The sequence below is a fragment of the Podarcis melisellensis genome (genome assembly GCF_964234715.1).
Source record: "Podarcis melisellensis genome assembly, chromosome: 2".
Lineage (NCBI taxonomy): Eukaryota > Metazoa > Chordata > Lepidosauria > Squamata > Lacertidae > Podarcis > Podarcis melisellensis.
Genome location: NC_138529.1, coordinates 43082221 through 43107891, shown reverse-complemented (window position 1 = coordinate 43107891; position 25671 = coordinate 43082221). Strand labels below are relative to the sequence as shown.

General features: G+C 43.2%; 1 protein-coding gene across 1 annotated transcript in view; it reads left to right on the top strand.

The window, feature by feature from the left end:
• TNPO2 (transportin 2) overlaps positions 1-25450 on the top strand; it is a 31450-nt gene extending 6000 nt beyond the window's left edge. Inside the window, exons 6-25 of the mRNA XM_081899242.1 lie at positions 3001-3134; positions 4436-4517; positions 5756-5878; positions 6253-6371; positions 7583-7643; positions 8579-8747; positions 9564-9716; positions 9863-10088; positions 10748-10919; positions 12509-12595; positions 13003-13110; positions 13404-13562; positions 15828-15915; positions 18479-18577; positions 19020-19115; positions 19642-19717; positions 20673-20772; positions 21296-21370; positions 22185-22314; positions 22880-25450. Coding sequence (XP_081755368.1) covers positions 3001-3134; positions 4436-4517; positions 5756-5878; positions 6253-6371; positions 7583-7643; positions 8579-8747; positions 9564-9716; positions 9863-10088; positions 10748-10919; positions 12509-12595; positions 13003-13110; positions 13404-13562; positions 15828-15915; positions 18479-18577; positions 19020-19115; positions 19642-19717; positions 20673-20772; positions 21296-21370; positions 22185-22292 — 2235 coding nt within the window. The 3' untranslated portion in view covers positions 22293-22314; positions 22880-25450. The remainder of the gene's footprint in view (positions 1-3000; positions 3135-4435; positions 4518-5755; positions 5879-6252; positions 6372-7582; positions 7644-8578; positions 8748-9563; positions 9717-9862; positions 10089-10747; positions 10920-12508; positions 12596-13002; positions 13111-13403; positions 13563-15827; positions 15916-18478; positions 18578-19019; positions 19116-19641; positions 19718-20672; positions 20773-21295; positions 21371-22184; positions 22315-22879) is intronic.
• The last annotated feature ends 221 nt before the right edge of the window (positions 25451-25671 follow it).

The following is a 25671-nucleotide window of genomic DNA, read 5'->3' as shown; positions in this document are numbered from 1 at the left end:
GGAGGTCCTCTGGGAGTTTGGGCTACAGTGTCATCGGTATGCAAATTATGTCCGGTTCTACCTCTTATTTCCATCTTCTGATCCTAGGGAGGCTGTTGAAATTCTTAACTGGTGTTTGGAGGTGATTCTGGGGTGGCTGAGGGTGAACAAAGCTCAGGCTAAATCCAGATAAGACAGAGGTACCGTAGGTAGGGCAGTTCTGCAGAAGGTGGTTTACAACTGGTTCTTGATGGAGTTGCATTGCAAAGTGTGCAGGTTGAGCACTGTCATGGCCTTAGCCCTGGCTGGGAAAGCTCAGGTGGCAGTGGTGTCCAGGAATATGCTTTACCAGCTAGACTGGTATGCCAGCTTGCAGTTCTAGCTGGACAGACTGGGCCATGGCTGACTTATTCATGCTCTAGTCATATCTGGGTTTGACTGCTGCCATGTTTGTGAAGATGTCATTAAAGCCTATTCAGAAACTTCAGCTGGTCCAGAATGTGAGTGACTGAGTTCTGTTCAGAGCTGGGCGATTGGCTCACAAAACACCATTACTGTACCAGCAGTACTGGTTACTGATGCATTTCCGAGCCCAGTTAAAGTGCTGGTTATATCCTTTATGTTGATTACAACCATTAAACAGAAGTACAAAATATAAAGTAGTACAAAATTAATATAGTAGAACCAATTATGCATTATTAAAACTGACAAGCTAAGAACTAACCATCTTTACAAATCTAAGAAATACTACATTCAGATATATTGCCAGCTGTTCAGTAATTGATTTATTAGACCATTTAAAGAAGATTCTCAAAAGGGTCCATAAGATTGACTAGGAAACTGTCTCTTAAGGAGCTAAATTATGCTTTCGATAACCCCTTGATAACATCTATAGTAGAAGAACCCATGATAGACTGTTTCCAAAGGACTGAACCTATCCTTCAAGGGACCATTGGCAAATCTCGTGCCTAGGATCTTAAGAGGGTAAACAGTGCCAGCAAAACTGTTCTTCTGTATTTTGATAGTTAGAAAGTTTAGATGAGTTGTGATCAGTGTTCGAAATTCACCAGGCGCCAGGGACATTTTGTACCTGGCTGTTGGCCACTTGCATCCAAGTGAAGATGCCCAGGTGCCAGGATGGCACCTGATGTTTCCACCATCTGGAGGTGCATGACTGGGGATCGGATCCTTGGATGTTGACTGTTTTCACACACTAGCAACACGTTCTGTAGAATTCTAATTGTTTATTCCATCTGCACAATCAGAATGAATTTCAGGAACCAAAAAGTGATACAGTGGTGCCCCGCAAAACGAACGCCTCGCAAGACGAAAAACCCGCTAGACGAAAGGGTTTTCTGTTTTGGAGGCGCTTCGCAAAACGAATTCCCCTATGGGGTTGCTTCGCAAGACGAAAAAAATCTTGCATCCCCCCGCGGGTTTTTTCGCTTTTTTCGCCCTTTTCTTAAGCCGCTAAGCCGCTTATCAGCTGCTCCGCTGATAAGCCGCTTAACAGCTGATCGCTGGAAGCCGCTTGACAGCTGTAGTGCTAATACGCTAAGCTGTGAATGGGCTTGCTTCGCAAGACGAAAAAACCGCTATACGAAGAGCCTCACGGAACGGATTAATTTCGTCTTGCGAGGCACCACTGTATTTAAAAATATGGCTTTGAAGCTGTCTGACCCCCAAATGGCAACTAACCCTGGTTTAAGGAGCCATTTGACACCTAGCTTAAATATCTGAGTTTCTAACACTGGTTGTGATCTTTAAAACCTTAAATGGTTTGTATCCCATATATTTGAAAGTCTGCCTACACCTGTACCAACTTTCTCACTATTTGAGTTCAACAGTGGAGGCCCTTCTTGTTTGCCCCACACCAATAATAATTACATTGGTTAGTATGAGAGAGTGACAGAGATCACATTTTCCATTGTAGCCCCACAGCTTTGGAATCTTTTCCAGTTGGGTTCCACCAGACTATTAACACTGTGCAGACCTTTTGGAAAGATCTGAAAACCTGCCCCTTTTCAGTGACTTTTAGTTGAAAGAGTTTTATTGAGTTTTGCTACTGTGTTGGCTGTTGGTTTTGTTGGTTACTGGTTTGTTTTAATATATAATTATATATTAGTATTTATGTTAGTGTTTCTATTGGAAGCCTCCTTCCAATAGAAGGAGCTTTTACTCTTTTGAGAAAGAGAGTTTACTCTTGAAGGAGGTATGTTAATATGTTATTAACATATTGAAGGAGGTATGTTAATACAGTGAAATTGTGTGTGTGTGTGTGTGTGTGTGTGTGTGTGTGTGTAGGAGCATATCCTTAAAAGGTTAAATGTGAATTTTAAGACTGTTTTTTATTAAATAAAACAGTTTATTACTAGGTGGCTATTCACCTAGCCTGACAGAGATGTAATTTTCATATGACATAAGTGTTCTTATGTTGGATGCAATGGCATCCAAATAGCACTGCTACTCCACTGTTAGTGTCATGGACCAATTTTTCACTAACCCAGTAAGAACCCTGAATTAATCTGGGTGGATAAGGTAGGGTGTATGAAAAGGGAGCAATTTTGAGCTGTGTTCTAAGGGTGAGGTCAGAGATTATTAAACTAAAGCCATTTTCCTTTTCAACTTGAAGTTCCCCACCCTGTTCCAGGAATATTCTAGCCCCCAGCCAAACCTGCCACCATCATTTTTTCTTCAGATAGGCTTTTTCTCTTTAAAAACAATCCTATTGCTACATTCCTTGTAGCATCCCTAGCTATTTAGGCAATTAGTTGGCATATATCAGACTGTTGCGTAGGAAGTCTGGCTGAGGGTAGGAGGACAACACGTTCTTTCAAATTGGCAGTCTGTCACTTAGATGGTTTTCCTTTGGCGTAAACCTCAAAATGAATGTAGCTCATGCCAGAAGAGCAATTTGAGCATTGAAAGTCTAGCTATCATTGTCGGATTTAAATGCTCAGATGCACTTTGCCTGTTTCCTAACCTCACATATTTGGTGGCGACTATTTCTGTGTTCTCTAGGGAGCTTTTGGTGCCTTACAGAAGATCTGTGAAGATTCTGCTGAGCTCCTGGACAGTGATGCTCTCAACCGGCCTCTTAATGTTATGATTCCAAAGTTCCTCCAGTTTTTCAAGCACTGCAGCCCGAAGATTAGGTATGTAGCTGCTGTGCTACTGATTCTTGTTCTGTGCTCCAAAACCTGAGAAGGATGTGCTCTTGTTGAATATTGCACATGTGGTGGAGTTGCCCTCCTTATCCAGGCAGCATCGGAAGTAAAGAATGGTTTGACAGACTTGGCCAAATTGCAAAATTGTCATGTAAAGGAAGGTTTATTGTAAAGTGGCATCCTTTACTTTTGGAAGTGTGATTGTTACACTGATAGCTGTATACTGTATATAATGTAATTGTTATTGTAAATACATTTTATGTTTGTATGCAGACCTTATAGTAGTAATCTTCTTCTTCTTCTTTGGCGATCACTTGTAGCTGAGTAAGATAGTAATAATAAAACATAACTGACCAAAAACCCCACAAACAAATCATTGACTAAGCAGCATAATGGCTTAGTTCAGACATGTATCAAATAGGCCATGATTTATTAGACTTTGGGGCCCAGTGCTTGTGCCCACATCCTCCTTCCTCTATCGCACCTTCCTTGCATCAGAATATTTGCAGGGTTAATTAAACCACAGTTTCCAGTTATAACTGAATCTCTGCCTGTAAACCAAAATATGAAGGCTTAATCTGATGTTGGTTTCATGTCCTGATTTGTAATTGATTAAACTGCACTTTTCATGTTCAGATGTAATTGGAAACTGGCTTAATAAACCCTGGGAGTATTGAATTCCAGAGTGATGGGGAGGAAGCATGTGGGCACAAGACTCATTCTTGGCCAGATAGATAGATAAATCTGTCCTAACCAGTCCTGTGTCTCCAGTAATTCAGTTCCAATTAGAGATGGAAATGTAAAAGGCAATAAAATGTTGCCTATTCTGCCAACCCATTATTTGAGGTCTGTGGGAAAAGCCCTGTTGCTGGTCCCACCAGTGAATCTGGCCAATGGAATGGCGACTTGTGAAAGGACCTTTTTCATAGCAGTGCACCAATTGTGTAACTACTTCTATGGACAAGTGCATCTGTCCTATGCATTGTTGGCATTTAAATGCAGACTAAAGTTATATATATTGCTCAGGCCCTTGGCACATGAATGCCTACTGCAATCTCGGTTGCTGGCTTCTGCATTTGATTTTTAATGAGGTGTTGTATATGTTATTTTAAGTCAGAAATTAAAATTGACCCAAATGTTGATTTTTGGCTTGTTTACATTGCAAAACTGTTCCTTGGTACCCAGAAAAAACTGCAATTAAGCTAACAGAATGCATTGATGTTCACTTATTGGAGGTAAGTAGTAATTGCTTGGTCAAGTGGTTTCAGCTGTCTTTACTGTCTCTTTAGGTCCCATGCCATTGCATGTGTTAACCAGTTCATCATGGAAAGGGCCCAGGCCTTGATGGATAACATAGACACCTTCATTGAGGTGAGATGGATTTCTCTTGTCCGGTTGTGGTTATTGAAAGCTGAAGCATCACAGTCCATGACTAATTATTAGGCACAGAGTTCTGGGACTTAATACCTGTAAGGGATGCTCTTGATGTTAGCTGGTCTATCAAGAAATTCTTGAATGTTTGCCACTGACCTCTGTGCATTTATAGATCCTGCATAATGTTCTAGGGTACACACGAGTTCACCCATTGCCCTTGCCAGACCCCTTTGGCCTCATTGTTGCCCTATGCAAACAAAGTGATTTACTGAAAGTGCTCCCCTGTAGCTGCATAGTGGCAGGGAAAGTTAACAGGAGCAGTTGAGCAGTTTTTCAGAGAAATGTATCCATAATTTGTTGATCTACCTCCTTGAGGAAACACCTAATATGGTCCTAGAAATTCCTGAATTCCCCAGATCACCGTTTGTGTTAGCCTAGCACAATGACTTTGAATCTTCTCAACTGTTCGTTCATTTTAATTTTTTTAGGCCAGTTTTTCCTCTCAGCCCTCGTAATATCTGCACTTTGCCTCCTTTTGTAAATGTAGGGAGTGCCAGATCTTAAAGCTTTTGTCCACTTCTTAATAAGATCTTTTTTTAAAAAAGGAAGATAAGGATTCTTAACACTTGCATCCTAAGCTTTCTCGTGTCTCAGTGACTTCTTTCTACTGCAGTAACATATCCATGGCCAGAGGCAGCCTTAGGAAATACAGGCTCCAGTACAGAGAGAAAGGTATTTGGTTCTTAACACCAACATACTCCTTTGCTTCAGGCCTAGTCAAACATAGTATGGCCCTAGCTATGCTTCCTGAGACCAATGTTTCTGTTGTATTGTGCTACCACTGCAGGCAGTGTCTGTAAAAACCTCAAAATGTTCATAGGCTAGAACATATAGTTGGTCCTCTCTACTTTGTATGCTTTTTGGTTGTGTTCCTCTCATATACACCAATTGTCTACTAACTGTGTGTCATTTTGTTACCACACCTCCACTTGCCAAAAATACTAAGCTTGCAAAGAACTTAAGAGTTCACAGGCAAAATAAGCACATTTGTGTATTTATTGGCACAAGAGCCCTGAGCATAATGCTTCTCTGCTGTCTGGCCAAGTTGCAGCAAGTCTAGAAGAACCATCTCTGTGTTGGAAGGCACAGGTTTGGGCCAGTTGAAGGGGATGGTGTTTGATTCTTAGCCAAATTCTTTTGAATGTGTGAATGTTAACTCTGCCTGCTCTTGGCAGCACCTGTTTGCTCTGGCAGTAGATGAAGATCCTGAGGTTCGAAAGAATGTTTGCCGAGCACTGGTGATGCTGCTAGAGGTGCGGATTGATCGACTGATCCCTCACATGCATAGTATCATCCAGGTAAGTGCCTTTTTTCTACGGAGCAGGTCCTCTTAAAATGCTGCCTTGCCTTTCTTTGTTTCAGCCACTAGGACTCTAAATGATATATCTAGAAGTGCCACCAAGTCTGCCAGAAGGTGATGGGAGCTGATTTGGGATTTCATCTCTTGATAGCATTCCATGTTAGTGGATCAATACTGTGACTGAGTAGGCATAATTATGCCACTTGTTCAGTGGAGGGTTTACTTCATGAATTGATGCCGCTGACCTGGCATGTCACAGCAAAATGCTGCTGTATTTTGATGGTAAAGTCATCATTCTATGAGACAGATGCAGCAAAGGCAGTAGCTGTCTCTGATCCAAAGTTACATGTTGGTCCTCTTGTTTCCTTCCAGTACATGTTGCAGAGGACCCAGGATAGTGATGAGAATGTGGCGCTGGAAGCATGTGAATTCTGGTTGACCCTGGCTGAACAACCCATCTGCAAGGAGGTGCTCTCTTCACACCTGGTGCAGTGAGTAGCTTTGCCTCTGCAGTACTAGCATTCTAAGTTGCATGTTATGAAGCCCAGTTTTACTTTGCTTCCTGGTTGACTTAAGTCATGGCTAGGGGCTACCACCCCTGCTTACTCCATTCACCAACCCTTTTGTTGATCCTCCACCAATCCAATTCCTCCTTCCTTTACACCTGACCAATCTCCATCCCTTTAGATCTCACCCATCCCCTGAGCCCCATCCCCTTTTAAGGAAGGGGAGATGGTTTAGCAAACTATTCTGAAGCACCTTCCCCACTTCATTAAATAGCTCGCCTGGGCCACCTGCCACCCCATGCTGCTTGCCTGCTTGATGTTCTTTCACCATGCTGGCTGCATGCAAAATGCAGCATGACAGCAGCCTTACATTTTTATGTATATTGTACCTTTGTACGTGTATATTGTACATTTTTATGTACAATAGGGCAGTGAGACTCCTGGATATCTTAGACTTACTAGATTTGAAGGGGCTCGGGCATCTGCATGTCCATTCTCCCTGCAAATGGTATTATTGCATGTTTCTTCGGCTGTAGCTTTGCGCAAAAACAAATTAAGGCAAAAGCTGGCATGTTGCTAAGCTAGTTTTGCTCAGCTTAACTTTATTTTTACTTTCATATTTTAAGTATATATGCTTATAGTCTATCTAGTGAATCTAGTACAGGGCTCTTCCAAGTTAGAGGTGTGGAGCCCTTCAGCATTCCTTCAATTCTGTTTTTTCTGCTGTTCATCATTACTGCAAAGTTGGGGAGAATTGCCAGATACGTGCAGTATGACTGAGCATTTGGAGTTGGGACAGAAAGGGATTTTTAAAATGGAAGAGTTCAAGGGAAAGGTGGCTGCTATGGAGTTGCTGTGCATACTTGTTGCGTGCCCAGAGTACCTGTTTCTCTTTACAACTTGGCAGCAGAGAATAGCATTTTGTGCTAGCCACAACCTTATAAATTACTGCTGGACTTTTCTATCAAGCAGTAGTGGCACTTACACTAAGCAGTGTGTAAACGCTTGCTGCAGGGAAATCTGTATTGTAGGGGGCATTATCTGAACAGAAGCTACTGAAATTCCACCTCCACGTGCACAATGACATTACTGCTCCTATTTGGCAATGATTAACTTCAGCACCTACTGTGGTGTATGTCATTCTTGCCCCAGGACCCAGTTGGTGAATCACTTTTTCTTCTCCTTCTCCTTAACAGATTGATTCCAATTTTGGTGAATGGAATGAAGTATTCTGAAATTGACATCATATTGTTAAAGGTATTTGTTTCTGACTTAGAATTTAATATAATATATATTTCCACCTTCTGGGTTTTACATTCCTCAGCCGCAGCCTCTTTACTGAGCATAACAAATGAAAAGGGTTCTGTGTTGTAACATCTAGAATCTCATTCATCTTTACCCCACTCTTGCTGCTGACCATCCTTACAGGCACAGTGCATGGCAGTATGGTTGGCAAACCTTCCACAACAAGGAAACTTTGCCCTTTCAGTTCTGATAGTTGAGGAGCCTCATTCCATAAGGCTGTAAATTATTCCTTGTCCTATTCCTAAAATTGAGCATACTGAGAGACTGCCCATCCCCTTCATATGTAGTTGGCATTTTAAATGTACTACTTCTGTTCTACTGAAGCTGGGTCTGTGGTGCTGGGGGCTTTCACTGGAACCCCTGCAAGTTCCATCATGAGCCGCACCTATATGCTAACTGAATAGCTATGTCTTTATAAGAAAAGTTCTTCCTAAGATTACAGACTAGGGTTATGGGCTTGATCAGCTGAGTTAAAACACTTTTTCTGAGTTTCTTGGCTGCAAAAACCCCCTGGTGACTTAACTATGTTTTGCCCCATTTAGTATAAGTCAGGGCCAGTCTCACTTTTCAAGCGAAATTCATACATGCTTGCACCCTCCCAAGTCAGTGGCCAAGCACATGCATTCTTGGAAATGATGCATAACCTTCAGCCTGACAACTGTGATGGGTTGTTGTATTCGTCCTGTCTGATCCATGGATGCATGAGGTGAAGAGTCCCAAGAAGACTGGAGGGTTACCGTTCTTTGCCAGGGTTTATTTTGGCATTAAGTAACAATCTATCCCACCAAGAACAAGAAATATTGTACTGTTTTGCAAGAGCTCATTTCCCTGGAAGACGAGACTCAGTATTAAAAGGGCTTCCATGTGCTCCCTCTACTCAATTTCAGGGTGATGTGGAAGAGGATGAAGCCATCCCTGACAGTGAGCAGGATATCAAGCCTCGTTTCCACAAATCCCGCACGGTTACCCTGCAGCATGAGGAGGAACGGCTACAGGATGATGAAGATGGAGAGGATGAGGATGACGACGATGACACGCTATCTGACTGGAATCTGAGTGAGTAGGGGAAGAGTTGTGCAGTGCTTTTGAGATGGGAAAGTGCCAACTATGAGGGTGCCAGGAGCTAGTAGAGGGGAGCACTGGGCACATAACTGACTTGATACCATTCCTTTTCATTTGTGATGGTATGGGGCAAGTGCCTCTGAATAGCGATTCCTGGGAATCGCAGGTGGGCAAAGTGTTGTACTTATGTCCTGCTTGTAGACTGTCCTCAAGCATCTGGTTGGCCACTGTCCCTTTGGCCTGATTCTGACTCTTATGTGGGAAGAAGATATACACCGAAGGAGCTTATTCAATGGTCCAATTTTATTTCTTGTTAAAAAGATAGTTCTTGTTTAATAGAGTTGCTGGAATTGACAGCTTGGGGTTTTCTTACCCCTAAAAGATACTTTCTGCCTTGGATGTTTATCCTAAAGCGAGTGCTTTTTTCCTGCTTGTCTCTTCCCTAAAAGACTCATTGTTCCCAAAGAGTTTACTCTGTGCAATGCATAGGGAGTCACTTTATGCTGAAGAGCGGGATCAAATAGCAGCCAAGGCTCCACACACCAGATTTGTCAGTCACCTCTGCCTTATGACCATCTGTGGCATAAGGAGGAATGAAATCCAGCTGGGAGCTCCTGAGTGGAGCCAATTGTGCCCCAAAGCAGTGAGGCTTATATTCAGCCCCAAACATAAACAGCGCAAGTTCAGGACTGCAAAGGAACAATAAGGCACAAATTGAGAGACCTTATGGGCCTAATTTGGCTCGTGGACCAGAGCTTTCCCACTGGTACTTTGTGCAGATTCTACTACATAGCCCTGTGTCTCCTACAGGAAAATGCTCCGCTGCAGCCCTCGATGTCTTGGCCAATGTCTTCAGAGATGAGCTCCTCCCACACCTGCTCCCGCTGCTCAAGGGGCTACTCTTCCACCCCGAGTGGGTCATCAAGGAGTCCGGAATCCTCGTTCTAGGGGCCATTGCTGAAGGTGAGTTCTATAATTGTATCACTTAAACTAGGGGTTTGCATTTGCAAAAAGGGGAAGGCATTGGCAGCAACTTCAGGTGAACAAGAATTTGGCAGCCCTTTGATATGCCTAGAAAGTATGCTGAATGTATTTTCTTGCATTTCTAGGCTGCATGCAGGGCATGGTTCCCTACCTCCCTGAACTGATTCCCCACTTGATCCAATGTCTCTCTGACAAGAAGGCCCTAGTGCGCTCCATTGCCTGCTGGACCCTGAGCCGTTATGCCCACTGGGTTGTGAGCCAACCCCCAGACATGTATCTCAAGCCTCTGATGACAGAGCTGCTCAAGCGGATTCTTGACAGCAACAAGAGAGTACAGGAGGCTGCTTGCAGGTAACCCATTCATAGCATCCCTTCACTTGATGCACATTTGAACAAGTGTGTTTATCAAAACAGTGTAAGTTCAGAGGGCCTGAATATACTTCTCTTCTGATGGTTCCTTGTAATCTATAGCCATTTCTGCTTGAATGTAGAAGTGTTTCCCAGGATGCTTTTGCACAGTCTTGGTCCGTTATGGTTAAGCATTTGAGTTGGGCAAAACCAAACACAGAAGCTATGACTATCTAGATCGGGTATAATGTGCAAAAATTTAAGAGTACCTTAAAATTGATACACATCTTGAGGCCTTGTTCCTAACTTAGAAGAACCAGACTAGATTCTAGAGTATCTCTGAGCCACAGATCTACTCTTCTTAGATTCATCGTCTCTCCTGCACCTTTCAGGTTTTCTCTGGATGTGATGAAGAACTTGAAATTTGAGCTCCGCTGTGATAGTTCATATATTCGTACTGTCTGACCCAGAGAAATTCCCTTATACTTCAGATCAAAGAGTGGCATAGGGTTATAGTTGACTCTTGTGCAGTGAAACTTATCTCTTAAGTGCCCAGGATAGAAATTATCCAGGCATCTGTGGATTTCAATCTTTCCAGCTTCTGGTGCTGCTTTCACTTTGGTCATGCCCACCACTTTTTTTTCTTGTAACCTTGATTTTAGTGCATTTGCCACCCTTGAAGAAGAGGCCTGCACAGAGCTGGTCCCATACCTCAGCTTCATTCTGGATACTTTGGTTTTTGCATTTGGGAAATACCAGCACAAGAACCTGTTGATCCTGTATGATGCGATTGGCACCTTGGCTGATTCTGTTGGGCACCACCTCAACCAGCCGGTATGTGCATTCTTCCTTTTGGAATTAACAGTGGAAACTGCTAGCATTTAATCACCGTAGCTGGTTGTGTCCTCTTACCTCTTCTGATTGGTGTGAAATACTGTCAGCATAAACTAATTATTGAATGCAGGGCAGTCCAAATGCGTGAATGTTTTTCCTTCATTAGTGTGATGAACAAAACCCACTGTAGTTTAACTACATGTACACCACATGTAATCCGCCTCCTTGATAAAGCTTGATTGGTGGTACATTCAGAGACCTGAAGCAAAAAAGGTCTCCTATTCCAAGAGTTAGTATAAGAATCTAATTGACTGTCAAACCTGTTTCCTTGGTGCTAAGATATTGCAGGTGAAAGGTCTAGAGAAGGGAAGCCCAGAAATGTATATTTCACTGTTATTGAGGCTGTGTGTGTACTACTATATATTTAAAGTTTTGTTTTTTACAATCAATCAGTATATAAATTGGGTCATTTTATAAATTAAAAATTTTACTGACAGGAAGAGCATAATGAAAGGACAGTGTCCTGTAGTTGATAAAGTGAGGGACTGGGGTTCATATCCTCACTCAGCCGCCAAAGCTCACTGGATGAACCTGGCCACTCTTTGAGAGTTTTTGTGAAAATAAAATGGAGAGGGAAGAACCATATAGGCTGCCTTTTGCTCCTTGGAGGAAAGTCAGGAATACAGCTCAGCAGAAGAGCATTCTTTCTATGCAGACAATCCCACACTCAATCTTGGAAATCTCAAATTAAAGGATATCTGGTGGCGAGGCCAATTAAAACAAAGCTGGTAGCTCTCTAGGGTCTTGGGAAGAGCAGACAGTATTTGGTTAGGTGAACCCAGTGGTCTGACTTCATACAAGGCAGCATTGTAGTTCCATATATGATTAGGGAGAACTGCTACTTGGTGGAACTGTTACGAGACAGATTTTCCATTTTTTTTCTACTTTGTATTATTGACTACAGTAGTGTTGTGGTGTGAGCCTTAACTTAAAACAAGGTACACCAGTGATTTCTATGATGCTGTGACACTACAAAAAGTTACTTTAGTGTCATGCAGGTAGAAGTGGTTACAAGTTCCTTTGCTATTATGCAACTGTAAGTCTGCAAATGCCAATGAGGTAAAATAATAGTTTTGTGCTGCTTCTGCACAAATAATTATTCTTAAAAGGCAAAGAAACGTCCAGCACACATACTTAATAGTCTTACTTGTCAAGCATGTTGTTTTTCCTACTGATGCTGTTTTTACTTTTTCTTATTTGGTATAAATGCTGCTATTTATCAAGGCCAAGTCCTTTCTGCTTCTCCAGACAAAATTATTTTTCTCTGAAATAATACCCTAGTCAGAGTGGTTGGGAAACACTTAGAAGTCTGGTTCTATGGAATTATAGTAGTAGTCCTGCTCTGACAGTATCTGCACACTGAGCCCAGAAACAGTGATGACCAATGAAAATACAAGACATTCGAATCCTGAAGCTACATGTTGAGTGTTTTTCAGTTCTGAAGGATTCTGGGCTCACTATATGATACTGGCAGTGGCTGGGACTACAGCATGATCATAACTGGTCATAACTGATCTTCTCTTACCCAGGAATATATCCAAAAACTGATGCCACCGCTGATACAGAAGTGGAATGAGCTAAAGGACGAGGACAAAGATCTTTTTCCTCTCTTAGAAGTAAGTGGCCAGCCATTAACCTTGGTGGACTCTAATGTTTCAGTTGAAAAAACTAAGCTCTATTGTGCATAGTGACCATGCTACTCAAAGGCAGTGGTTTCTCCACCCCCTCTGTCTAGCAAGAAATATATTTAATATAATGTATAGGAAATCAGCAAAAAATGTACTGTTGCATGTTGAGAAATAGAGACATTTTGGTTCCCGGGCAGGCTCCTTGTCCTTAGTGCACAATTCTAGCTGCTTGAAATAATAAACACATGAAAGGGGCAAGTTGTTTCTTGTCCCTTTCATGACTGAGCTAAGTGGTTTTGTGTTAAATGATTTCAGTGATAATAAGGGCAAGACAATGTGCATGCCAGGTGGTCCTCCATGCATGTCTTTTGAGTTGCTATCTGTTATTTCTACAGTGTTTGTCATCTGTAGCAACTGCACTCCAAAGTGGCTTCCTCCCATACTGTGAACCTGTCTACCAGCGCTGTGTGACACTTGTGCAGAAGACCCTTGCCCAAGCCATGGTAGGATAGGCTGTTGTTTTTTTGGTTTTGGTTTTTTTTTTAAAAAAGTATGATGTATATAATACTTAAGTGTTGGAAAACTGAGTCCCTGTTGATCAGAGAAGGGGCAGATTAACCATAACTGGCAGTAACAAAAGCTACCATTAACTATCGACTAGGCAACTGAAACTTACCCTGTGCTTTAACAGCACAAGTGTTCCTGTTCAGACTGTTGCTCAGTGAAGCTTGCTATGGCCTTGTTGAGGCTTCGTGTTTTCTTTGAGGTAAATGGTTCTCTGTTCTCAAATTCGTAGATGTATAGTCAACACCCAGACCAATACGAGGCTCCTGATAAAGATTTCATGATCGTTGCTCTTGACTTGCTGAGTGGATTGGCTGAAGGTCTGGGATGTCACGTGGAGCAGCTTGTGGCCCGGAGCAATATCATGACTCTCCTGTTCCAGTGCATGCAGGTGGGTGAGAGAGTCCTGCGTTCAATGTGTAATGACTGCTTTAGGCCAGTTCATAGCTTCTGGGACCCTGGGATTTCTCAGCCCCAGACAAGAACTTGAATTCAGAGGTACTTGAGATTAGGCTCACCATTTGTTTTCCAAAATGTGGACTAATGTTAATAAAGCTTACTTCACAAGTAAGCGAGAGAAGTAAGAGCCAGAAAACAATAATATGAGAATTAGCAGACAAAAGCACTGTATCATCAATGCCTCTATGTCAGTGGGAAGAAATCAGGTTTTGAGGGTGGTGTGAGTGATGTGTTCTACATCATGTGCTGTTCTACACTTGAGAATTATAGGCTGAGTAAATTATTGAATATGATAGGGGACTGGATAGATGGTGAGAAACTAAGTGGGGGAAATAAGTTAGAAATAATTGTAGCAGAAGCTGCAAGAATAATTGGGTGAATCCAAAGGTTAAAAAAAGGAACAAGCAGGGAGCAAGAGTCCCAGAGTGTCTGCCTTTCAAAAGGATGTTGGACTAGGTTGTTATTGCATTGTGAGTTGTATAAAGAGGTGGGGAGAAAGCATCAGCTACAAGGTTTCGCTGACTTAAGAGCCTCCTGCTATCCAGGGAAGCAGAGCTAGACAGACCCAGCAATGGATAGTCCTGTTCTGGTATTTCGGAGAGGGTCTGTGCCTATTAACAGCCAAATTCCTTCCATCTGCACAAGGCTCCTTCGTAATAATTTTAACAGGGAAGGAGAGTTTATCACTGTCTTTTATGAGAGACCTGTTGAGTGCAGACCCAGAAAAAGTAATGATTAGTGAATAAATAAGTTTGAATCCAAATTTAATCTCATATCCTGGATCTTGCACATCTACTTTGTTTTCCCTCTTTCACTTACAAGTGAGCACCCACCATTATGTCAGACTGAGAGACACTGCAGTAGGCCTGGGTGATATATATTGATATATCGTCCAGGACCAGTATGTGGGGACAGACCACAGTGACAGCTTTACTCAGTGTATATCGCTGGTGAAACTTTCACCACTCTTGAGTCCCTTTGCTTCCAGCGCCCAGCACACTAAGGGAGAAACAAACTGGCTGGGAGCTGGAGGCAGATGGACACAAGCGGCAATGGTTTCACCAGCAATATACCACTGAGTGAAGCTGTCATTGCACTCTGCCCAGGCCGAATCAAGCTCAACCTGCGAGGTGCCGATACAGCTTGCTCCTTCCTCCGCTTCTTTAAACTGCTTGGCTGAGGAGCCCAGTGCTGCCCTCGCCTCAGCCAAGCAGTTTTACAGAGCCCCTGACCGGCCACGGGCTCTCATGAGCCAGTGGTGGGATTAGGGCTCCATTAAAGTGCTCCCCCTCCCCAGTTGAGAGAGCCCTAACCCTGCTCCTGCTTGCACGCGAGTAGGAGTGGGAGCAGGGCTGCTCAGCGGGGAAGAGCAAAGTCCGCCCTTCCCAGCTGAGAGATCCCCAACCCCACCTGACTGCCTTCTCCAGGAGGGTGTGCTGTGCCTTTACTCCCAGAAAGATAGAGCCCACCTTCCCGGTGGAAGGCAGCCAGGCGGTGTAGGGGCTCTTTGATGCTGCTTGTGGGCCCAGTGTTCGCCAGCAGCCCCTCTCCGCAAGGCACGAATAAGGTGGCTTTGTGCCCCGTGCCTTGCAGACTTCGCCCGGGAGGGTGAGCTGCATCATTCCTCCTGGAGTGAACGACCCCTCCCTCCCCCAACCAGAGAAAAGAGACAGTGCACCTGCACGGGTGAAGGCAGTCAAACACACAGAGCCTGATAGGTTCCATGTGCTTGACTACTGCCACTTGGTCCATCTTCGGAGAGTGGGGAGCAAGCGGGCAAGGTAGCTTGCCCACCCCCCATGCCAGCGAAGGCAGAAGGAGCTTGGCCAAGGAGCCCCAAGGTCCTTGCTGCTCCAGCACAAGTAGCAGGGGACTTAGGGCTGGCTCCGCTGGGGACAGGAGCCTTTCTGCCCCCTGGCTGAGCAGCAGGCTGGGGCCAGCTGTATTGGCCACAGCCCATGAGGCGCAGGGGGGAAAGTGCCTCAGCTCCTACGATGAGAGTTGTGGCAGTTTCACCCAGCATCTCGCTGGTTATGGCCAATGCAGCTTTTTTCAACGTCGTGGTATATCACCAAACCATGATGTTTGGCTGGTGATACACTGCGATGTTGAAAACCCAACATCGCCCAGCCCTACACTACAGTCTTGATGGTACACACAACACTGTCCCTTCTAAACTTCCTTGCTCTCCCTGTAGGACACCATGCCAGAGGTTCGGCAGAGCTCATTTGCACTCCTAGGAGACCTTACCAAAGCCTGTTTCATGCATGTCAAGCCATGCATTGGTAGGTACCTGTTGAGTTATTGTTGTGTGACCTTATGTTTCTTAGCATGATAGTAGTGATCTTTGTGTTAATACTGTTTTTAATCCCAAGGTCTGAGAGGGACCAAGATAGCTGCTAGCAGTTATAATAGCTCTCAAGTGGTAACAGATTTTGGTATATCTTCTATCTGGAGGAAGAAACATACCTGCCTTGGTTTTCTTTTATGAAAAACAGGTTTTTGCCATAATGCTGTTAGGGCCTTGTGTAGTAGTTTCGAGGGGGCATAGCTAAGTTGTAAAGCTCATGCTTTACATGCAGAAAGTCCCAGTTTTAATCATTGGTGCACAAAACAAAGAAAAAGATTAACCAGCAGGTATTTTCCTGGCAGATTAGCCACACAGACGCTGCTGGGTTTAAGTCTGTCTTGCAGCCCACGCAGGAAACCTCATTGATTACTTTGAATCCTCTTCCTTCCTGTCTTGGCATCTTGTTTTAACTGCCAGTCCAGACAGACATTCTTTCTCCTTCTCTGTCCTCTGTGCTTGCTGATTTCTTCCATCTTTTTTGTCAACCCCCTTTCAGTGTTTTCTTAGGGAATCTTCATAAGGCTCTCTCCATCTTAACTACTCAAGCCCCTGGCCTCTGTTCCCATACGATTGCTTATGTTCAAAGTATCTGCTTCACATTAGTCAGAAAGGTGATGGATTTAAGTACCTTGTAAGTTCAGGGCAATCTCTGCATTTTTCAGAAAGACAAAGTAAACAGAATAGATCTGTCCTACATTCCTAAGGTGAGCTCCACCTTCCATAGGTCACAAGAACTGAACCTCCCCTCTTTTTGCCATCTCAAAAGGTACATAGAAGCACTAGATGAAATACAAAGAGTGAGACAGAAAAATCAGTAAGTGGTCCTAAACAACAGCTGTCAGCCACAGAGACAATTCAGGGCTAGATGATCCAATGGTATGATTATAGCCAGAAATTTGCTACCAGAACTAAGAAAGAAAATATGCAGAGGTGCTGTAGTAGCCATGTGCTTTATTTAGAAAAAAACCAGGGTTTAATGTTTTACAACTCTCTTCAAGGGTACTTTCCATTTTCAGCTCCTTTCAGAGAGAACAGGTTCTTTTTCTTCGCCCTCCTAGATTTATTGCTGCCATTGAGACATGTTGACAATGATACTTAACATTGAATGTTTCCCTACTTTTAAAATTGTTTCAGTACTATCACTGTTAGCTCTGGATAGGGAATGAGTGCAACTTACAGGGCTACTTAGTCAAAAGCTAGTGTCTATGACAGGATATATGCAAGGAGCCATCTGGCTTCTACATCTAATGCAGATTCAGGTATTGCCAATATATGAGTGCAGAAAATAGATGGATTAGACTCCAAATACTGTGGACATGTACCCTTTCTCATTTTGGTTTTGAATGCAGCATAGATTCAAGACTCAGTATTCTTGTGGTGTGGTGGTTAAGAGTCTCGTAATCTGGGGAACTGGGTTCGCGTCTCCGCTCCTCCACATGCAGCTGCTGGGTGACCTTGGGCTAGTCGCACTTCTCTGAAGTCTCTCAGCCCCACTCACCACAGAGAGTGTTTGTTGTGGGGGAGGAAGGGAAAGGAGAATGTTAGCCGCTTTGAGACTCCTTCGGGTAGTGATAAAGCGGGATATCAAATCCAAACTGCTCCTCCTCTTCTTCTTATACAGCACCTTGCAGCTAAGGGCTATGGGTACATTATTTTCTCAGATGTTTCTGGGTGAAGAAATATTCCCTCTTGTCCAATAAGTCTGCAGTGCATTTAAATTTTATTTTCTGTTCACATGTAACAAAATGTTATGTAACTGTCTTTGTATATTTTGGATTAATAGAAAACCAATAAAATCATTAAAAAAAAAAAGTGCAGCGCACCCTGGAAGTTGGGCAGAGTTAGGGAAGAATGCAGCATAGTGCTATGGCAGTTGTTTTAACTTTGTATTTTGTGTATTGTATTCCATTTATTTTGTGCGTCCCCCATGATATTTTTGAATGGGTGATTTATGCATTATTCAAATAAATAAAACAATGTGTCATCTTAGCTGTGCCAAAGGCCAAAACTGGGGCTGTCATACAAACCTGAGTTAGAGCATTGATCTTGTTTGGAAACTGGTTTGGAGGACTGACGACCTCATCTTTGCCTTGGTGCTAGTCAGTGCTGACTAAATTGCTAGTGTTTTATCTGCCCTATTCTGTTAATGTAGGTGTTTGCTTTTGGTTGGATTTCTGTGTATCTTGAACTTAGATCAAAATACAGTGGTACCTCATGTTACGTACTGTCCCCCTTACGAATGCTGCGGGTTACACGCTCTGCTAACCCGGAAGTAGATGCCTCTTGTTGCAACCTTTGCCCCTGGATGTAAGCGGAAGTTGCACTCCAGTGGCGCAGCAGCAGCGGGAGGCACCAAGAAAGCCCGCCTCATGTTACGAGCGGTTTCCTGTTACGAACGGACCTCCGGAACGGATTAAGTATGTAACACGAGGTACCACTGTAGTGTAGGGAATGCTATAAATACTTCACTTAAACCAATACCTGTCTCTTCTCTTCAGCTGAATTCATGCCCATCCTAGGAACCAACCTGAATCCAGAATTCATTTCTGTTTGCAATAATGCCACCTGGGCTATTGGAGAGATCTGCATGCAGATGGGTAAGTGTACCAGGAACCCACAGTAACTTTAAGCAGCTAGCTTTGTACTGCCATGCTATTCAACAGTGGTGCCCTCTTATAGCTCCTTATAGGAGGAAAATGCAACTTCCGACTGTTAGGATGGGTAGGTGTTTGGCTGTTAAGTTGACTTATCTTCCTACATGTCAGCGGTGTAACAGCAGAAGTTCCTGAGTTTCAGCAAAGTGTAACTAAATTCGTTTCTCCTATTGACATAATAAGGTCCTTGGCCCTGCATTATGGATAGCTCATGAGTCTCGAGTTATAGCTACAATACTGTGTCTACCTCTTATTTTGGGCTATCTGGAAGCATGCAATTTCCTCCTGTATGTCAAATGGAGCAGGGTATTGTGTAACAATTCAAGGTTGATAACCTGATTCTTGGAGCTATGTATGACTCAGCTGATCATTTCTTCCTTACCAGGGGCTGAAATGCAACCATATGTTCAAATGGTCCTGAATAACCTTGTGGAGATAATCAACAGGCCAAACACCCCAAAAACACTTCTAGAGAACACAGGTGAGGGTGGACTCCTAATTCTGTCTTAATTGCATTTCCTTTTGGTACCCTTGTGCTTATTATCAAACTGGTGATTAAGGATTTGTATGTACCTTTTCACTCATCTGCTTTGGAAATGGGATCTGAATTTTTTATGCTGGAGCACATGACCAGTCGTGGAAAAATCCAATTAAATCTTGGAGTTCTGTGACTATTCCTCCACTAACATTGCGCTAATTCTAAGAAGTCTTCTTGTTTCTGTTGCCTGCTGAGAGTCCCATGGGGGACATGATCCTATATCAAAGAGCTAATTTCCTTTTTTGGAAGTCTCTTCTGGCCTTTTCTGCACACAGCATTTGCAAATGGCTCTTGAACACCATATTTTCCCCCCCCCAATACCTTTTACAACTGCACTATGCACTTATCTAGGTCCTGTGATGCCATGTGCCCCCTTATAAATCCCACCTTCCAAACTCATGATGCTACAGAACAGACAAGGCTGCTGCTTTGAGCAGTTGTGACAGGCTTGTTTCTCTCCCCTTTCTAGCCATCACGATTGGACGCTTGGGTTACGTCTGCCCTCAGGAGGTGGCACCGATGCTGCAGCAGTTTATCAGACCTTGGTTAGTGTTTATACTCAGACAGGAGATGTGGCTTTTTGGCCTCACTTTGCAGGGGGTGAGATCCACAGGGGCCACCCTCTCAATCTGTCAGCTTCATTCTAGTACAAGTTGATGTGCATTCAGAGGCATTTTGCTCAATCAGTTTTTGTCCAGCTCATATTTGTCTCAGTCGGTACATCATCCATCAAGGTTGTGTTTCTTTTAGAGGGATATCTCCATTTTTCTGAGCACCGGTTGAGATCCAGTGTTGCAGTACAAACTATCCAGTGTGCAGTACAAACTATTTAGACAATATATACAATACAAAGAGAGTGATACAGATAGTGCATCTATTAGTATTGTACTCGTGCCAAGGATATTGGGCAACTGCTAGATATTCCCTGCGATGCTGTCTAGTGACAAGCTGCAGAACTCTCCTTGTGCATCCTGCTCACCTCTCTTGTCTCTTTTCCCCTCCTGCCACTACGTAGCAACTCTTTGGATGACACCATCTTCACACTCTAGTTGCACAGTAGTCATCCATCAGTATTTCTGAGAATGCAAAACACACGTGGAGCACACTTTTTTCTTCTGTGGGAAATTACTAAAATGTAATTAGTCACATTTAAATATGTTCAACTTTCTGCCACCTTCAGTTGGGAGAGGGATTTGCAGCCTTATCCCAGCTATTGATCTGACTTTACATGGAATCCCTAAATACCCAGAAAGGAGTATTCTAATTGAACACTGGTATTAAAAAGCATGGCCAATAGAAGAGCACACCCTGGACAGGAGAATTAATCTAATATTTGATCTTCAGTAAGTCTTGATCCATATGTTTGTAACTTTTTTCCCGATTAAAAAAATGCCAAGCCAGCTGTTCTACCTTAGCATTATTGCATGGATTTGTGGGGAAGGAGCTATTTTTTCTCTTCTCTGCCTCTCCAGTGTGCAAAGTGTTTGCTTTGGCTCCTAGGTGTACATCCCTCAGGAACATACGTGATAATGAGGAGAAGGACTCGGCCTTCCGTGGCATCTGTATGATGATTGGGGTAAACCCGGGTGGAGTTGTGCAGGTAATTATGTTGAGAGATTTTTCAGATGTTTGTGGGATACCTTTGATCACTAGAAAGGTCACTGTGACAAATATATAGCAAATGGTTGAACCCTAAACAGCACAATTGCTTCTTAAGGGCAAAGTACCCTGGCCTTCGACAGTTCTAGTTATTTTGTTTTGTGGGACCCACCTCTTTTGCTGAGTTTATATTATGTGTTCTGGTTGCAAAAAGTTTACCTGCCTTTATAACTGTTTTACTGATTTTACTTTATGTTGCTCTAACCTTCCTTGGGACCTTATGGGAAAGGCGGGTAAACACTCTTCATAAATAAGTATATCCAAAGTCACATATATCTTACAGAATTATGCAATTTATTTTGATGCATCTGCAGTTGGAGTACTGTGTGCTGCTTAGTGTCTTTTTCTTTGTGTCCCTGAGTTGCAGTACATTTTCCAAAACCTGTGCTGGTTTAGAATGGTAGGAAATCTCTAGTGATTCTAGTGACCTGGGATCTGTATTGAGTTTTCTCATTCTTCTGTAGGATTTTATTTTCTTCTGTGACGCTGTTGCTTCCTGGGTGAGCCCCAAGGATGATCTGAGGGACATGTTTTATAAGGTATGTCACTGCAGTGGAGAAAGGCTTATTTGGCCATATACTAAAAGAATGGGCTTTTGCTCATAAGGTATGTTTGTTTGTCATGCTGGCATTGGGTGGGGTGGGGGGATACACCTAGATTTCCCCTTGACCCAGATTGCTGTGTGTGAATATTTATTGAAACCGCTAGCCACATTTTGTAGTAGGCAGTGTAGTTGACCCAAGAGTTTCTGCCTTGATAGCAAACTCATACTAAGCCTTGGCTTTCATTTTTAGCATTTCCAGCACCAGTAACTTATTATCAAGTGAATCAATCATAGAGTGGATTATAATCACAGACTGAGAAGATCCTCTGTTCCAGTCCTGTGGAGGATGCAACTACAGCATTCTTGAGAGATGGTCATCCAGAGTTCTTAAATACCTCGAACAAAGGAGAACCCTCTTCCTTGCACTTTCCTAAGGCAGTTTGATTCCACTGCCAAACAGCTCTTCCCGCAGGAAGTTCCTTCTACCATTTAGCCAAAAATTATTTTCCTGATATTTCCACTTCTGGGTTCTAGCCTTCCTCTCATGTCTCATAACTACAGATTGGAGTTCCTGTGTGTATACACTTGATATGCAACTGCTAAATCCAGTTGAGCTCTGCAAAACAAACTTGGGGCCACTTGTGTATGTTTCAGTTAAGGTTTTAAGCAAGGTTAACAAGTTTCCCACTCTTGACACAGAGTGTAAATACCAGGTCTCCTAGTTCTCTCTGAGCCCATGGGAGGCTACAGTTGGGGGACAGAGTGTGATAGCTATTATCCACTTGTGATGATCTCTTCTTCTTTCTCAGATTCTTCATGGCTTCAAAGATCAAGTTGGGGAGGAGAATTGGCAGCAGTTTTCAGAGCAGTTTCCTCCACTGCTGAAGGAGAGGTTAGCTGCGTTCTATGGGGTCTAGGCAAACAGTGAAACCGTACTCGGTAAGTCCCATATTCGGTGAGATGGGAGAGGGAGAAAAGCCCTAAGAAGGGAATGGAGTCACCAAAGTAGGAAGAATGAATGAAATGTTGGAGCTAATTGAGATGGAAAGATGTAGGCCAGTTTTGTACTCAGTTGTCCTCTCAGTGATGCAGAATCTGTGCTTCAGTGATACTGAGCAGAGGCTCTTGAGAATGTGAATGTGGAGATCAAATATCTCATATAGGAAGCAATCTACTACCCTTGTGGGATGTGTCGGGAGATGGCAGTGCAGGATAGCCCACATTCCCCAGCCATAATTCCTCTTATCCTGATATTTGAGGTTCCGGCCTTCCGTATTAATATTTGCTTATGAATTAATGTAGCGGAAGAGTTCAAAGTCCACCCTACTCCGGCTTTGACCCCAATTTGCCAGTACAGCAATCAGTCTGCCCAAGTTAGTTGTGGCTGTGTATCCTGCAGACATACTAGTAGATAGCATGAGCAACATGCTGTGAAAGGGGGAGTCAGGCTCTAATGTGCTCTGCTGGTTACTTTTATGTAATACTGGCTGTCTTTTTTTCTCAGGTTCCTGTGTGCGCTGGGAGGAATACTGGGAACTCGTCCACAACCCAGTGTTACAAATCCCTGTTAATGGGGGGTTAGGGAGGACGGGAAGAGCATTGTGGGACATAAAATGACTTCACTCCCCATCTCCTGAAATTTACAAAGTTGGGGGGGAGGGTGGGCCTCCGTGACCAATTTAAACAAAAACCAGGGTATCTCACTAGCGGAAGGAAAAGGTCTCTACTCAGAGGCCATCGTTGGTGGAATGGGGTGGGGTGGGACTCGGACCTGGGCTGAGAAAGGGGAGCAATCTTAAACTGCAACACTCTTGAGAAGGGGATCTAACTAGGGGCCATCTTAAAGGACTAGCTAATAATAAATAATAATAATAAATAAAGGATCGGGTTTAAGATGTTAAAATGGGATTAAAAGATACAATGGTTTAAAACCAGCTGATGAAGAGGGAAGAGTTAAAACTCAATCCAAGGGGGTTATACTGCTGTATATTTCCAGTCACCGGTGTTCAAGAGATCAGCTATTCACCTTTTCAAGACTGCATGGTGACCAAGAAGTAGACTAGTGAACCTGTGAGTAGCCCATAATGACTAAGTGTAAGCATTTTCATCTAGGAATCTTAAGGAAACCCACAAACCCTTTTTGCCATAGTTGCCATGGCACTGTGTGCTGGATGTGATGCTTGGAGCAAAGGCAGCCTCTGACTTTGTGGGGACCTGCCAGCCATCTAGGGAGCAGTCCCTATCATAAGAAATACTGTTGGAGAAGCATGTCTTTATTTTTTAAGAAGATGCCGCAGTGCAATGAATCTGTTACCCTGTTGTTCAGCTGTTACTTTGTGACACTGCTATTGCATTACTTCAGCTGCAGGAGGCAGGAGAGAGCAAGGAAGGAAACTGAATTCCATCTGTCCATAGGCCAAAGGCTGGCGGAGACCAGTGTGCACTCGGTCATTTTTATATGGCACACGTTATGTTGTATCCTGCGCTATTGGGGGTCAGAATGGCATTTGTACATACATAATGGTGATTTAAACTTTCTGTCTTAAGGGAGTTCTATGCCGCATCCACCACTTTGGTTTACAAAAGGAGCAGTAAACATAGCAAAGCATAGAGGAATTAATAAAATAGAGCCCTCCATGCATGGCCAGTGGAAGCTCGTAGCTTTTGCTGCATGCTTAGTGGAGTCGCTGTCTTAAATAATTCTCATTAGACCCAAATCTGTTCGGTCCCTGGAAATAGACTCTGGGGTTTGCTGAATGAATTTGAGTTAGTGAAGCCATAGCTTTTTAATTGTAAGTGAAGAGGATGTGAAGTGGAAGCAAGCCTGTTTTCCCAAAGGCAGCTAGGTTATGGGGAAAAGGGGATACTGCTTCACCTGATGAGAGCAACTTCCGGAAAAGTGGGAAGTGCTGGGGATGAAAAAATAGTCACCAGGAATATTCTGCAGAGTCAACATGAATAGAGTTTGCCCAAGGAAATGATTGCCAGCAGGCAGCGTGCTGAGGAAGAAGAGACAAGTGAACTGAGCCCCAGCCCCAGCTTTCTTCAGAGCAGATCCCAACGGAACTTGAGCAGCATCAGGATTGGTATACAGACAACTGGGTTGAACTGTGCCTCATATCCTGTATTGCTTTGGTGATGGTAGATACAGTGGTGGGATGACTGAAGAAGATATATGTGACAGAGGATGGACACCCGTGTTCTGGGATAAGGAGATGCTTTCTTTGACAGCAATTGACAGTGACACTGAGTATAGTGGGGTGAATTTCTGAAAGTGTATTTGTGAGATTGCTCAGTAACTTAAACTTCACTGATATCCCCTCCCATCTCCTTTTTCTTTCTATCCCTGGCCTCTGTTTCACATGTTGTAGTGCTTGCAGTTCTTGGAGATTTGTCATAGAACTTGCTGGGGCATTATTGTGCAGGCTTTTTTTTTAACTTGGAGGCAGCAACATACCTAAATGAAAGTTGCTCTCCTAATCCTTGAATCCAGTTGCTAGGGACACCCCTGCACTCTTCTAGGATAGCTAGTTCAAAAAAAAAATGATAGTAAACTTGCAAATGCATTCCTCAATTCGTCTTTTTAATAGTGTGGAACTCGAGCAGGTCTCTGGAAGCAATCAACTAGTTATTTGCATTTTAATGATTTTATTACAAGCGTTCCCTCTCGTGCCTCAGTTTCAACTTTCCCTATCCTGCAACGGGAAAGCCAGAGGGTTCTATTTGGGAAGCAATTGGTTTTTTAAATGGGCAAGAAATGTGCACAGATGGCAGGCAGAGTCCTGGCTTGTGCTTCTCAACTGAAGGCTTGTGAACTCTTCATTCATCCAGTGAAGTTTAAGCTACTTGACCTGACTGCCTCTTGAAATGAAATTTGTCTTTTGTACAAGTGCTTCTAGTATTGCCTCCTGTTCGTTAATCCTGGATTTGTATATTTGTAAATGTGCCGTAATGTTTCCAATGGTGGAACTGCAGTGTACCTAGTGTTGAAGCAGCTGCTTGCACCTTGCTCAAATGAGATTTTTCTCATTTTATGTATAATTTTTTTGTCAACTAAAAAATTCTTGTGACTCCAGTTTCCATGTTTCTGCCCAGTTTTTCACCCCATAACTGAATGTTTTGTATATTTCTGGCACAGGTCTGAGTGGCCAGAAAATTCAACCAGGCTGAAGAGCCTCTCTTACTGTAGAATTCAAAAAACAAACAAACAAAAAACAATCAACTCACAGTTTAAACACATTTAACTTTTGTGAATTCAGCTTTACGTGCTTATCCAGAAAAATTTTTAAAGGGGGT